The following is a 15,781-nucleotide window of genomic DNA, read 5'->3' as shown; positions in this document are numbered from 1 at the left end:
GTTTGGTCCCTGTAGCAAAAAGCTAGCGGCAGCTAGCCCTGTAGCGGCATTCTGAAAAGGTGGGAGCTTGTAGTTTATTGTTTATCAGAATGCCAAATCATAAAATGACTGCTTCACGACTGATTTGAGAGCGACCGCCGATGCGAAAACCGCTGTGTGAGTTCGAAAAGTGAGTTACAGAATCGCAGGGCTGAGCTTGCAGACATGAAGACTCACATTTCCGCAAAGACCCGTCTATATCAGCGGGCATCTCTCTAGCATTGACGCATTTAATATTTGAAACTTGTGACTTGTGACTTCTGCGTGCGAAGGTCATCCCTGAGGTCGTAGATTCGATCCCCGGCTGTGAACTAATGGACTTTCTGTTTACGTGCGCATGTAACATTCGCTCGAACGGAGAAGGAAAACATCTTGACCGGCTTGCTTAGAAACAAAAAGTCGACGGTGTGTGTCAGGCACAGAAGGCTCACCTACTTGCCTATTAGTTTGACAAATGATCATAAAACAGATACAGATATCTGACACCCAGACCTTAAAAGGTTGTAGCGGCAAATGTTTTTTTTTTAAATTTCTATTTATTCATTTATTTGCTCAAATATGGGAATATATTATATCATCATTCATTAAATCGATCCAGCCATTCACGAGTTTTAAAAACAAACGAACAACAATTCATTTTATAATATTTACGAATCAATTCCAAACCTACAACGAAAGTCTAAAATCTACAACTAAATACTATGTGTGTTCAAAATAAATCATTGAAAGAATTTTTTTAATACAGTTGCTCAAAAAGTGGCGTATTGCAGGGACGTATAGCGTTCGGGATGTGGGCTATTACATACTCGTGCTTTTTCTTTACCTTTTCCGAACTCGTGCGTTCTCTTTCCCAGCTGTCAAAATAATGTCAATTAAAAAGAAAAAAAACAACCACGAAGTTTTTACTAAAAAAAAATCATAGAAGTTTTTATGATTCATGCAAATATTTATAAAAAGAAGCTACTAATTTGTTTCAATATTAGATTTTATGATTTGATTCAATGAGTTAGGTTAGGTTTCATTTCATTTCATCTCATTATATTTCATATCAATAAAAAGTTCTACTGAAGACTTGGCTGTATGGGCATAGTTCCCTTTGCCTACCCAGAATGGGTGAAGAAAACAAAAAAAAAATCTTTGACGGTTGGCGCCATTTTCCTCAAATGTTCTTTGCTAGTTTAGTTGTTTGTTATCTAATATATTAAATATACATGAACAATCATACGAAATTATTAATAGCTCCAACAGTAAATATGCAACCTAAAACTTCCCCAGTTAGTATATAAAACTGTACCAATTTCAATGTAATATCTGAATTATGAATTTTATAAGAAATAAATGATTAGTTAGCTGAGTTTATTGTGTTTTTATTATTTTATTAAATTGCTTCATTTTTCGCAACTGTATTAAAAATAGTTGTTCAGTACACGTGGGGAACCGTCATTGCAAGTTGTTCCGACTGTCAACCCTCACCTTCGGCTGCGCCTCGGCTCGGCAGACATTTGTCGGAACTCTTTGCAATGACAGGCTTTCCGCACTCGTAATGAAATATACTATTTTCTCGCGTTAGGTTCATTTTCACATGTAACAAGAGTTTTGTATTTGCCGCCAATTCACAAAAACAAATGACAAATGAATTCAATATACTATATTAGGTTACCAAAGAGTTCTAAAATTGAAATTCAAAAAAGTTTTCATTATCAATGTGTCTAACTGGCCAGTTCTAAACATTTTCAGTAAACAGTTTCAGAGCATTGTAATTGAAACAAAAAAAAATCGATAAACTAAATTCATCTGAATATACTCAGAGAAAGCTCATTCAAATTGCTCTTCCATACAAAAACCAATTTCGCGTTGAAATTTTGAAATTTTAATAATCAACTTAGCTTTTAGTCTGTATATACTCGCTTCCAATCGCCTTTGATTTCAGATTATTAGAAAATTCTAGACCAGCTGGAAAATGCTTTGAAAATTCTAAAGAATTAATTAACCTTACGGAGTCGAATGAAAAAACGTTCGGAATTCGAAATTAATTATTTTCCAAACCAGTTCGATAGCTCTTTATTTGTCTTTAATTTATTATTTAATTATTAATAATTAGTATGTGCAATTATTGTGAGGAACAAAGAGTAGTTTTTAAATAGAAGATATTTAATTAATCAATGCATGTACCATTGCTATGCAATTTTGCCATCTTATAGGTAGTTCATTGATCCCTTTACAAAAAAATCCATTCGGACGGGAATCAATAAAATCTTTGAAGGCAGTTTCGGCTGCCCTATCAGAGTTGAATTTTTTACCTTGCAAGATGTTATCCAAATTTCGATAAAAATGGTAATCTGTTGGAGCAACCGGGTAGTACGGTGGAAGTCTTAGAAATTCCAATTAAAGATCCTCTAATTTGGTAGCAGTCTGTTGTGCAGTGTGTGGTCTAGCGTTGTCATGAAGCAGCGGCCTAGATCGATTGACCAGCCTTGGTTGTTTAGCATGGAATCGCTAGTCCATCATTGCTTGCAGTTGCTGACAATAGACATCTGCCGTAATCGTCTGACCAGATTTAAGAAAGTCATAGTGAACGACCCCGGCACCAAACGCTCACAAGTCACTCTTTCTCTGTCGATTCTGATTATCGTACACACACATTGCCAGAAGGCTTGTTAGTCCGTTGACGGCCTTTTAAGAATTGGTACGCTCTTTTCTTGAAGGACCCTAAGTCGAATTGGTTCGGAAATGCATCAGTGGCCAGCTTGTTCCACGTAGTGGTGTTGCGCGGCAAAATCTGCTTTAAGAAATATTCAGGTGTAGAACGACGGACGTCGAGGTGACCCGGATGGTATTTTGTATTCTGCCATGACGTCCGATGATGAAACTAAATGTACCTACTCTTTTAGATTAGACCATATCCTTTATTATAACAACAACCTAAATACTATGTGTGTTCAAATAAGAATGACAGTTGTTTTTTTGTTTATGTTTTTACTTCGAATTCAACCATTACAAACACTGAATGAGGTTGGTTCTTTAGTCACATGGCACGCTTTACCAATGATATTTAATTTTATAATAATATTAAAAATTGTATATACAAAGGGACCTGAACATCATTAGCCAAGTCGGAGGAGGGTTGCAATGAAAAAAGCAATCTTCGTTACAGACCTACATGGGGTAAAATAATTAGTTGCAAAAGTTCCCTTACGTCTATACTGAAAGTTTTCTTAAACCTTTTTGCGCTTAGGGTAAATTTTATATAACAATAAAAAAGCGAATTTAATCTTATTTATATGTGCAATAAGAATTCTGCAATAAAAGTAATATGAAATGGTTTTGTGTGATAGCATTGTGGGTTTTCAGCGTGGCACCTGCAAGATTTAGTTCCAGTGAATCGGAGGCTTTGCAACAGGCTTTTGTGCTTGTTGATCTTCTTAAAGCAGGTACTTGGGAAGCTTCACATAAAATAACACAACGACGCAAAAGGAAAGCATTTTAATTGGTTAAGCAGTTTAATTCAATGACTATCGCGTATATAGTTATGGGTCCTTATCCAATGAGACAAAGTGTTGCAGTCAAAGGGTAATTTATATTAATTAGACGCATTAAAAAACACATTTTAATGTACGCAATTTTACCAATTTACGCCAAGAATTAAAAAAACTTAATTAATAATTAAAACAACACAAATATTCTGCAAACTCCTTCTAATTTCGAGACTCTTCACTTTCAGAATATGCAAGACTGAACAAACAAAATTCCTTTTTGAAAGCTGGAGTGCCTTTAAGTACACCTGAACAGCCTACTTGCCCAACTACACAACGCCCTGCGAATAATGATCATTGTAAGTACATACATCAAGCATTTGTAGACAAGAACATGAACTTTTTGTTTACAAATATTTTGTACTCTGTCTCTAAAGTAGGAATTGGACATAAAAATTTTATTACATACCTCCATCATGTTTTAAATTACGTTTTATGTCCCGGCTTAGTCGCCATACGAGACGGAAATTTCTATTGAAATACGTGTATTTATATTTCGTCAAATAAACTGCAAAATTTAGCCAAGCATGAACAATGATGGGTTATGTTTCTAGGTATATGCGGTCAGAAACACTTTAATAGCGCATATTGTAGATGTTGCTACACTACTCAAAGTACTACTCTTGTAATAAATTCGTCTTACAGCATTCACGTTGGACGTGGGAAGTATTGGAGTCCCTTCCCGAAGACTTCTAAACAATTTGACCCCGGGCTCCGCATACAACATCCAAAAACATTCACGTCTTAGTAAGGACTCCATTTTTTAATCATGGCCGTAATTTCTATAAATGTTAGGGTTATTGAATTTTACCTTAAAATGATGGTGTATCGTACAAAAACCATACATTACATTTATTTATCTTGTAATCTAATATAATTATACACTCTTTAAAACAATCTATGTTCTAATATTTAAGTTATCAAAACCACTTTTTTTAATAACTACTATTATGTTTCTCAGTATAACCCTATCAAATAACAACAAATAAGATTGATAGTCAATATAACAACCATTAAAGTATCTAATGTATGTAATATTTGCCAGAGAACAGGCGGCTGGAATACGACGACATGTTTGGGCCGCATCCTGGTGAAGAACCCAAAGTTCCCACATCCCCAACTCAACCAACTTCGATCCTAGCAACATCAAGCTCTGCATCACCGACACCACCACCAACCAGAGAAGAAAGCACGAGTCTGACAGCCTCAGAAGTTACACAACATCTCTCAACGCGATCTTCAATAGATTATGAGCAGACCAGAAAAGCAAAAACGGAAGGCAATAAAGGTAAATTTTACAAGGTTTGTTAATTGCTAACGTATAATACGTTGAAGAAGATTACAGCACCTCTAAACGCGCGAAATGTAGATTACAGAGTTAGAACGTTGTGAAAACAAATATTTTATAAAGTTTAAAGCTTAATATAGGTACTCTTGGTATAGCTATTACTATGTATATAGAACCAATATCGATAATTGATTTCCAATAATTGATTAAAGTATGTAATGAAAAAAATTACTCAATTGAAATCAGAAATTTAATTTCCGTATTCATAATCCGTTTAATTTCCTCATTCACCGACCATTTTTCACAGAGAGGTCCATCGAATAGTCTTTTAAAACAAAACTAATGCCAGCCTTCCACTGCGAGCGGAACGTACTCCGCTATACTCGTAACGAAGGTCTTGCAAGTTCAGCCTCCAAAACTTCTTCAGTTTCAGATAGCACCGCGTTTAATACTTCTTTCAGTACTTCATCCAATTGCAAGCGCGCTTCTCGATGTTCGTCCATACTTGCTAATTAACAGCTACTACATACTACTGAATTTACTTAACAGATCCACTAAACAATAATTGGACACTACTTGCACTCGCACTAATTAAAGTGAATAGGCCTTTACATGCAATAGTGACAGCCATCCGACCACGACGGTTTTGTCTGATGTAGTTCTCTCAATATCCGTACAGCTGATGTCGCAACACTGCTATCGCGCGGTACAAAATCTTATAAAATTTTATAACTGCTTCTAAAATATACGAGAAGTTATTATGAAAAAATATAGGCAGTTTTTTTATACATAGACTGTAATAAAAAAAAGGCCAGTTATTTCGTCTTGCAAGGTTAGGTAGGTTTAGGATGGACCACTCATAACTGGCCATATAGCCATTTCACCCATTGCTCAAATTTATAGATATGATCCATTTTCATTTCCAGATCACTGAGTTTTAAATGCCGAACTTTCTACTTATTTTTATTATATTTGGCGACATGCATTGGAAAGCACGACCGAGCTATTATGAACACAACTCAAACATATGATATAAATGCTAATTTAATGTATTTTTTGTAGCCATCAAATTAAAATTGACCCAACAAAAGAAGCCTACAAGCAGAGACCCCGTCATCGAACAGGTGGCATCCGAAATCATGAACGAGATGAAAGACAAGACTATCTCTACATTTAAAGTCGAAATCGCACCACTTTTTACTGCTAGGACAGAACGATACACTAGATTTGATAATGTCAAAGGCACCTACAGGATCCATCAAGCTACCAGCAAAAGATATCCTATTCCCTTACCAGAAAATAATGCGTTTTGCTTTTATCATCCAGATAGTCCATTGTGTCGAACATTCATATAAGTTTGTTCCGTGACCAATATTATCCTTATACAGTAATTCTCCTATAACGCGGTATTTCCCCCCTTTAACGCGGAGAGTTCTCAAGTTAAATTTCTGTAGTGTACAATTTATATCATTTGGTTTTACGAGAATAATCCTACGACGCCATTTCCTATAACGCGGTCCGGGTCTACCGCGTCATAGGAGGGGATTAGTGTGCCTTACATTTTGTCGCACAATACGTTAACCTATATATAAAGGAGTAAAATATAGTTATTCCTAAAATCTTAGTGCGTTGAAACGGATCAGAAAGTTTTTTAAAAAAAAACCTGTGCTTATATCGAAGTACGGAAAAAGGTATTTTCTAAACTTTGTATATTAATTTTACCATTAAAACAATTACCACTCTACTTAGGATCAATTTATATTAGCGCAGTCGAAGCGTCATTACAAAACTGAACGTATAACAAACTCAACCTTAACTCAAAATGTGGAGTAATGTTTGCGTTACAATGGTAACGCAAACATTACTTCTAAAATATTATAAAGACGCGCGCATTCTCGAGAAATCCACGCGCCCAATAGCGAACCAACGCGTCATCAGTCTGAAGTTGGCCTGCGTCAGCGTTGACCACGAATCACGATGTATCCGGGCGAAAAATTTAATTACCTGGTACAAAACTATGAATGCCTATTAAACACAAAAATTAACAGACGAGATTCAATAGCACTACTGTTCATGCCCATTATTACTACACGAAAAGGAGTGCGCACGTATTCGCGCTTTAGTTATGATGAATTTGACGCTACGATGCGCTAATAATAAATGACCACAATAGTAATACTTGGAACCCGAATTAATGATATAACAAGAGAAAAATAACTTATCGTATGTATATGTTATAAGGCATAATATGTTAAAGTAGGTGTCAATACTTGAAGATACAAATCAGAAACCACGACGATGGTACATAAGACTTGGTACGAAGTACGTGAGCAATTTGATCTATTGTTAGGTAAAAAAAATAAAATACAATAAATTTTCATATTTTATTACATTAAGAAACCTTAATTTTGACAATATCCATTACTGTTTGAAAATAGCATTCATATTTCTTAATTAAACTTATTGAAATTTCAGAAGTTCCAAAAAATGCACATACATAATAATCTTCATTCATTTAGTAAATTGAGGTAGTTATTAGTTTCTGAACTTATACCAATTACAAAAATGGCTCTAAAAATAACAAAGAAAACTTTAATTGGTACATAACTGTGTGAAAGGTATGCTTGGCTGCTTGTAAATAACTAAACATAATGTATTGGGCCTTAGCGTGATGAGAAGCAACGATAGCGCGGAGTTGGCCCGCCTTGGCCAACATTTCACCGTACATAGCATTCTTAAACATCAATAAACGATCCATCAATCAACCATACACGTAAATGGATTCGCACAATATAAACGTTATACACTAATGAATATAACCACATAATCAAATAATATAGTTCATGTAATTTTGATTATATATTTGATGGGATTTAATAGGGAGGAATTCCTCAATTACACAATAATAATTAATATGTAAACGAATCAGTTCTATTTCAAAATCACTTAAGATATGTCAAAAAAAAAAAATCATATTGTATGATTAATGTCAAATTAAATGGATTCTGGATGGGATAATTGTCATATGGTCATAGTATAGGGATATGGGGAGGCGCGACGCGGGTAGGGCGGCAGGTGTAGTTCAGTCTCGGGCCGCCCGCCCACGCGCGCCACAACTTAAACACTACTTCACAACGATACAATAAACTAAATCTATTTCAGCTTGCTAAACACGAACATAATGAAAATGAGGCTAACATTACGATTCCTGCTTTACCTGGAAGGAATAACAACACGCCTATATGTACACTGTCCGTCCCTATCGCTTCTGTCTCTCGTACGGCAAAACACAAAGGCCGCACTACCGAACACACACACAAGCGACATATTCGGTAGGCGCGGTCGCCGCTATCGACAAAAAAATTACCAAATCACTTAAAAATTAATAACACCTCGCCAGAAGCAATCGGTGGTCAACTGTAAAACCGGAAATGTTCGAGCACTCGGATGGAGGAGTTCGAGTAACGACGCGTGTTCATATAGTGCCCGCTGACCCGCTCTCGGCTCACTCGGCTATCGGTTAAGTACGCTTCTTAGTACTGGTCGGGGAAAAACGAATATGTGTCGTCCAAGAAACAACAATGCCGGAAATCGCCGGCTCCGCGGAAGGGTCGTCGACCAACACCGGAGCGTTTCCTCGAAGCCAGCGAAATCAATGCTAAAGAAGGGAATACGCGCGTGGTTTCAACTCACGTGCACTCCCTTCGTACAACGTATATTCGTTCTTCCGTCTAGATTGTTAGTCCGATGCCTACGTACCAGGTACGGTAGGGCAATTTGTACACTCTGAACAATACTGATACATTGATTGATGGATTTACAGAGTTTCTCTTCAGCACTGCCGGTCTTTGGCAGCGCTGGCACGACGGGTAACGATCGAATATGTGACGTCACTGTCCTGCTACAGTATTCAAGTCATTTCTTTCATAGAATATCTAGTCGGGAGCAGAGGAACGGTAATTGTTGATATTTATGCCAATTGCGAGATTATTTAATAATATGTGGAAGTAAAACAACACAGGGCAAGGTCGCGTAAGCACACGTCAGTGCAGCGCGACCGCCATTAGGTTTAGCGGTGCGGGCAACTCTTCAAACGGATAGCTGGTTCGGTGTCCGGGAGCTCGCTGCCACCTAACTAACATAGACTAACTTACATACGTTGACAAGATCGAAACTAGACCGTGAAACGTAGTTTCACAACTTCCATATATTATTATCACATTCATAAATATAATCATCTAAGCTTCCCAATTTTGATATCATTCACTTAATTCTTAATCTCACAATATATCTCCCTTGGCACAATTATAACACAAATACTACACTCGCATCAAAAGCGACGACGCGTTCTCTACCTAGTCTAGGGGCCGGCAAGCGACGGGCCGACGGCGCGTTTCCAACGCGTTAGTCGACGCCGGAACCGGCTCGGCCCCGAAAACGCGACGACACAAAAACCGTTATAAAGCTAACAAAATTACAAAGAAAACGATCAACAAATGTCACTTATAAATTAATCGTACACAAGTCCTCAACGTCCAACAATCACCGTGAGGTACAAATCTCTTGGAACGTATCATTTGGTGCGCGAGGGGCGCGTCAGTCCGCGTAGAGACGTTAACAGTATTCATCAATCGTTTCAGGAAAGCCTCAGTAAAGCGAAAGTCGGTACGACCCACACACCGTAACATATTAATCTATATCTCAATAACAAAACATAATACGCGTCTGTATAATTGATTCGTCTACTTAACACTTGTATAAGAACCTAACATGGACCACTATTGCATTTCAACCGTCGGATATATATATAACGGTAAAACAATCTAACAATTATATACTTCATGAATATATGAAAAAAATATGTGTATATCTACATATGTGTAAAATACATATGACAAATCACTTGCGGAACTAATTTCAAGTTTGAACAACGACTCTTTGCTATTTACAAACTCTCCCATCTTTATAATATCGCTATAACATTTATATCAATAAACAGACAATCATGTAAATATATAGACAGCTAGTGTAAAGGTGTGTACGCACCGGTGGCCGGGACCGGGTGCGGACATAGCTTTACGATATTAGAAAGAACAGTAGCGCACAGGTATCCGTTTACTGGTTGCGAACTATGCGTATCAGGCCGATAATGTTGTGGGTGGAATACGCTAGCTCTACTGGCACTAAGGGGGAGGGCGCGAAACGCAAAGAGGCAAGTGGATTGAGGGGCGAGTGGGTATTGGGGTGTAAAGGGGGGAGGGGCGGTGTGTCGGCGCGGTGGGGGGTAAAGTGTCCGGTCTACTGTTGCTGGGGAGGCGGCGGCTGTGCAGCACGGCGGTGCCGACCCGGCGCGCTCGCTTGAGCCACCATCGCGCGGATACGCCGCTGAGCAGACTGCAGAACATAACACTTGGTTACTAATATCGCATCGCATATCACACATCGCTCAGCAAACACTAATACTGGGTAGGTCCTAAAAACTTATGCTATTGACATTACTTTGTGTATTCAATACCTTAACCTTTACAATTCTAAAGAACAATTACAACTACGGTTTCAACCAAAAATATTAATCTATATTATTACCAATTACCAACCAATATTTAGCTAAATGACATGGTTAACTGGTATGGCAATAAATAATACATGATTTAAGATTTTTGAGAACACTTGGGAATATTAACATTGCAATGCACAAAGTTAATGTAGATAGCAATACTATAAATAAGCCCGACAAAATTAATAAGCATTATCAAAACAAAATACAATACCTACAAGGGACTAGGCTAGTTTTCAACTAATTTGACTTCTAGACGCTAAGCAAGACGTCAGTGCTTAACACTTAATTGCGATCTAAAGAAAAGACCGCGTTTAAAATTCAACTATAAACATATCTACTTAGGTTAAATATAAAATATAAATTTATGATATAAAACATAATACACAATCTTTTCTTCAACTCACATAATCGCAAGCCTTAAACTACAATATATTAACTACCAATTATAAATACTATATATGTTTGTATGTATTTATTATGTGTGTAGTGTGTAAATTTGAAACCAAACCATCCACTCACGTAGTACCAAGTCCGTGTCAATCGCTAATGACATGTCAAAACATTCGCCGAGTCAATAAATTATGGAACTGACACTCACCTATATTCAAGTGAAGTGAGAAGAAACCGATGTTCAGCCAGGGTCGGGTGTTCGCTACAAAACGTACAAAATTATTATGACACAGAGTCGCCGTTACGAAAATATTTCGCAGTGCCAGCAAAACCCGTCAATACTTATCTTAATCCTCTCCTCTTGCTTTGGACTCGGTACTACCACACACATCAATCATCATACCTTTAACACGGGGCCGATTTTTTTTATTTACACATGTGACTAGTGTATAAATCCAAATAAATAAATATGTTTTAGTGTGTAGTGTTTGTGTTTAATATAAAATGTTACATCAACATAATAGGACTACAAAATTGCAAAACATTTTGGCTGCTATTTTTACATTGCTTTATTTTAATTAAAATCAAACATGGCAAACATAGAACTGTTATCGTTAACTTATAATCAAGTATAATGCTACATATATAACACCCTCTATTGCAGTTTAAAATTTTGCAGATATTTCTATTTTTTAAACCTAACTAACGTATTATTATACGTTACACACAGGTTATATTGTAATGTTATTACTGCAAACATGTATTTTAGTATAATAATAGTTTTCGTGAAGGTCGCTGATATAACATCTTAACAAGCATGAAAATAAAATTACATTAAAATTCATTTCATACACAACCAAGAACATGGCAACCAAATGTTTGCAATTTGTAGAACTAATTTCGAAAGCAGATGCAAGGCATCTCAAACATGGAGGTGTTCATCCACCACAGTAAGTGTAAGCAAAATACAATACTACAAACATAATAATATCGTCCATATCCACTCTATGAATAACATACTCTATAGAGACAGCTATGAATTATATCCACTACAGTAGTCTGTTCCTGTTTTTACTCATTACCATAGCCCATCAACCTACAAACGCCTTTAGACAACGAATTCTACCCGATCGATTCCACATTCGCATAGCATATATATGACATACCTGCACACTGTAGAACGGTCCGACGATGTGGACAGTTGTCTCATGGTCCTGAGCGATCGCAGCTGCCGGCTGAGCTTGTTCGGGAAGCTTAATCACCGACCCAGTGACACGTTGCAGTTCGCGGACATTTTGGCCACCCTTTCCTATAATACGTCCAACTTGGGACGAAGCCACGACTATTTCGACGGTGAGCCGCACATCATCAGAGCCAGACATGAAGCCCTCCTCGCGCATCTTCTCAAAAATCAGGTACTGTGCCTGTAAATTTAAGACACAGAATTAGAATAGCCGTTTGTTGGAAGCATTCTACGGTATTAAGTATATTTACATTAACATATTTGTGGAGATTTTTCTCTGGCTGTCAGTCGGTAAACAATTCTAAAATGGCACAAGTATAATTGCGAATTACCTTCCACTGCGCTTCAGGGCTGCCAACGATGGTCACCTTCCTCTCTTGCTGAGCAGCAGCCGCAGCGGCGGCTCCAGCTCCGGCGTTTCCTTCGCCCTTGTCTTGCTCTAGCGGAGCAATTTTGACAGAAGCGTTGCTGAAGCGAATAATGTTGCGGATGTGCGAACCCTTGGTGCCGATTATCGCTCCCACGGCGTTATTCGGTATGTACAGGTAGGTAGTCTCCTGTTAAAATTAAGTATGTTAAATGATTGTCAAGACATTTACTCTGAAACTTTCGCTAATTCGGCACAATTTCAAATTTACGTTTTAGTAGTTAGAGACCCATAACCAAATAATAGCAGACAATTTTTAGAGCAAATATTTCGTGGACTTGTTATTATTACAGTTTCCAATGAATATTTATCGAGTTATAAATAGCGGCGCTGCACGTAATAACGATAACACTACCAAATCAAAAGCGCATTTTATCAACACGCATCACGAACGGCTAATCATTTCGCAGTAGTGTTATTATATGCGCCGTACCAACGATGAATCATGCTACTTCAATTCCGAGTATTACACGATGGAAAATTCAACAACTGGGCCGAACTAATTTTATTTCTCAACTTTCATGACAGCTGATTTAGAACAACTTAGTTCAAGCTAAACACTTTGTAGTCATTACAGTCAGTCATAGAAACTAATGTAGTCTATAAATCACAGATGACGCCTGCCAAATAGTTTTTAAAAAATATTTAAAATGACCATTGACTACTACCAACCAGTCGTCTATATTAAATTAAGTTTAGGAAGCCCTGGTTCAAATTAAAAATGTCTCGGGCACCATAGAGGGTTTCGAGGTTTACCTGCGAATCACCAGCGCCCTGCTGCGCGCCGCCTTGGCCGCTGAGGGGCGCGTAAATAGGCGGTGGGAAGGGTGGTGGGGCGCCGCAGTAGCGAGTCGACATCATGGCCATCGGGTGCAGACCCGGGAACATAATGCTTTGCGGAGCTAGCACCTGAAAACATAAGCATTAAGTCATATTGCACTATTATGTAGCTGTAATTTGAGCTATGTATGAGAAAACTCGCATTTCCCTATGTTGACAAAGGGAATAACGAAACTCCTGAATCTTTCCTAAGTCTACTATTGCAACTGGATTATGCTTATATAATTCTAAAGTAGAGCAACGCATTAACATAAACAGTATACCAAATATATATTGGTGGTGGTGGTATAATTGGGGAAAATAGGAAAACATTCCCAACTAACAGTGCTAATCCTGTCGTAAGAGACTAAATAAATATAATTAAATTCAAAGTCTGACTGAATATACATTTTAGTACCAATATAACTTAAAATATGTGGCAAGACATATTAATAAAAAAGACTAAAAACTAAACAGAGTGTTAAATGAGTACATAAAAAAATCTATCTATTGGATTGCAGCTGTAATTCGCCACTAGGCCCACATGCACTCATTCACTAGAAAAGGATATTCTAAAATAGTACAGTTTGCTCAACAAACTCATGAAATCCATAACCAAAGCAAGTCCATAACAGAGAAGCCTGTCTAAAAATATGTTATGTTGCGCTTACGCAGAAATTTGTTCGTACAACATAAACATTACCAATATATGTATGTATATAAGCTTTAGTCTTATTTCAAAATATGAGTTCTCAAAGAGGATTTATTGGTGTGTGGAAGAAATATCATTAAGCTATTTCGATATCGCAACTGCTGCATTGCTGAATTTATAATTATACCATTAATTAATATTGTAGATCTTTATATTTTAAATTGTAAAACAATTGTAAGACAATACATATTGTATTGTCTATTGTACTTGTACAGCAACGCACCTGCAAATCATTTTCGTAACTCTGCCGCAGCTTGGCAGATATTTGTGACTCGGCCTTCGCCATGTTTTCGATGGAACCCTTGACAGTGATGATACGTTCTAGGTTAAAGCTGTTGATGTCATTGATGGATGAGACTGTTATTTTTGTGTCAGTCTCTTGCATGATGCGTTTTATTGTGTTACCACCTTTACCAATGATCCGGCCGATCAGATTGTTGTGTGCGAGGATTTTCAAGCAAATCTCCCTGTAAATAAAAAAAATTAAATCATTTTTATTTCTAAGTGACTTCTTATATTATATAATAATTGGGCAATTTTCAAAAATATAATTTATTGTTTTCTCTGCAAACGTATTATTCCGCAGACTGCTTTAGCTACAGATTCAAATACGGAGCTGACCTAATCGATAGTTCGAAATCAAGTTAAATATTTCTAAGCAGAAATGTTTATGGAAATTGCTCCTTGATTGATTGCTTGCTTCTGGAAGTAGGAACGCCGCAAGGAAATTCTCTTAAGGAAAACTCAATAACGGATGTAAGCGATTAAGTCCCGAGTAGTAGAACATATCTATGTATAGAAACGCAAGTATTTTCTCTTTCCGAAAGTTCAGAGATAAAGATCAAAAATTTTCTTTCGAATCGGCTTTGTGCCATGCCAGGTGGCTAATTATAAGAAAAACCATTTTTAGGATAACTTAAAACCTTAACTTACCTAGGTAGTACCTACCTAATTCTAAATAACTTTTTAACTTAATGAACTAAACATACCCTTTGTTAGTGTTATTGGCCTCCTGTTGCATCACTTCAAGGATACGCTTGCAAGCGTTGGTGCAATTCTCCGGGTTACCATAGATCGTGATCGCCTTCTCCGACGAGCCGACATTATCCTTGCGATGCACGTCCACTCTTGCGCGGCTCTGCTGGGTGATAAGGCGAATGGTGCTGCCCTGGCGGCCTATTATCGCTCCGACCATGTCGCTCTGGACAAGAAGTCGCAGCGGAAAGTCGGTAGGCCTCGAGCCGGCGCCTGGAGCACCGCCACCACGGCCACCACCAGGCCGTCCACGCCGGCCGCCCCGTGCTCCACCATCCGCCGGTTCCACCTTAATACGGCTGCCTTCCAGCTCGAACCCGTTCAGCAAGTTTATCGCCCTGTCAAATCCCCACCATTAGACATGTAAAACGAAACCACTAGCATAAATACCAATACCAATACCAAAAGCGCCATTCTATCCCGACACAAGTACAACACCACCACGACAGTTACAAATTAGTAATGGTGCGTAGCATTGCAGACATGATTAGGTCATATCTAACTAACTTAGGTTATTATTTATGGTGTAATTTGTGGTCTTGGTTAGGTTTACAATAATTTGTATATAAGCCGTAAACTACTTACGGCTTATATACAAATTATTGTAAGCCTCCATTAGTTACCAACCAAGGATGCATTGTGTTGCAAGCTATATTCTCGGTTTATGTTAGATAAATATATAATATAAAAAAGCCTTAGTTTATTAAGGTATAAGTTTTTAAGAAGGGTAAATGC

The 15,781-nt window shown here is 37.6% G+C and overlaps 2 protein-coding genes across 7 annotated transcripts in view; one reads left to right on the top strand and one right to left on the bottom strand.

Moving 5' to 3' along the window:
- Positions 1-3,351: 3,351 nt before the first annotated feature.
- Positions 3,352-6,922, top strand: LOC125062610. Its single transcript, XM_047668644.1, has 6 exons — positions 3,352-3,470; positions 3,761-3,871; positions 4,218-4,319; positions 4,618-4,860; positions 5,923-6,102; positions 6,909-6,922. The coding sequence occupies exons 1-6, from the start codon at positions 3,353-3,355 to the stop codon at positions 6,920-6,922; spliced, it is 768 nt and encodes a 255-aa protein (XP_047524600.1). The 5' UTR covers position 3,352.
- A 308-nt stretch (positions 6,923-7,230) lies between these two features.
- The window catches only part of LOC125062843 (insulin-like growth factor 2 mRNA-binding protein 1), a 65,178-nt gene continuing 56,627 nt past the window's right edge, over positions 7,231-15,781 (bottom strand). For 5 of the 6 annotated variants that reach the window (XM_047669031.1, XM_047669034.1, XM_047669036.1 and 2 more), the window contains 6 exons: positions 15,001-15,384; positions 14,235-14,478; positions 13,237-13,389; positions 12,386-12,610; positions 11,977-12,234; positions 7,231-10,254 (listed from right to left, as the gene is read on the bottom strand). In XM_047669031.1, the coding sequence (XP_047524987.1) occupies positions 10,159-10,254; positions 11,977-12,234; positions 12,386-12,610; positions 13,237-13,389; positions 14,235-14,478; positions 15,001-15,384 (1,360 nt within the window). In that variant the 3' untranslated portion in view covers positions 7,231-10,158. Of the gene's footprint in view, positions 10,255-11,018; positions 11,073-11,976; positions 12,235-12,385; positions 12,611-13,236; positions 13,390-14,234; positions 14,479-15,000; positions 15,385-15,781 lie in introns of all 6 variants that reach the window. The other variant, XM_047669032.1, reaches the window with a different exon arrangement.

The sequence above is a fragment of the Pieris napi genome, chromosome Z, assembly GCF_905475465.1.
Source record: "Pieris napi chromosome Z, ilPieNapi1.2, whole genome shotgun sequence".
Lineage (NCBI taxonomy): Eukaryota > Metazoa > Arthropoda > Insecta > Lepidoptera > Pieridae > Pieris > Pieris napi.
The sequence above is the reverse complement of the archived record's forward strand: the minus strand, read 5'-3'. Positions and strand labels throughout refer to the sequence as shown.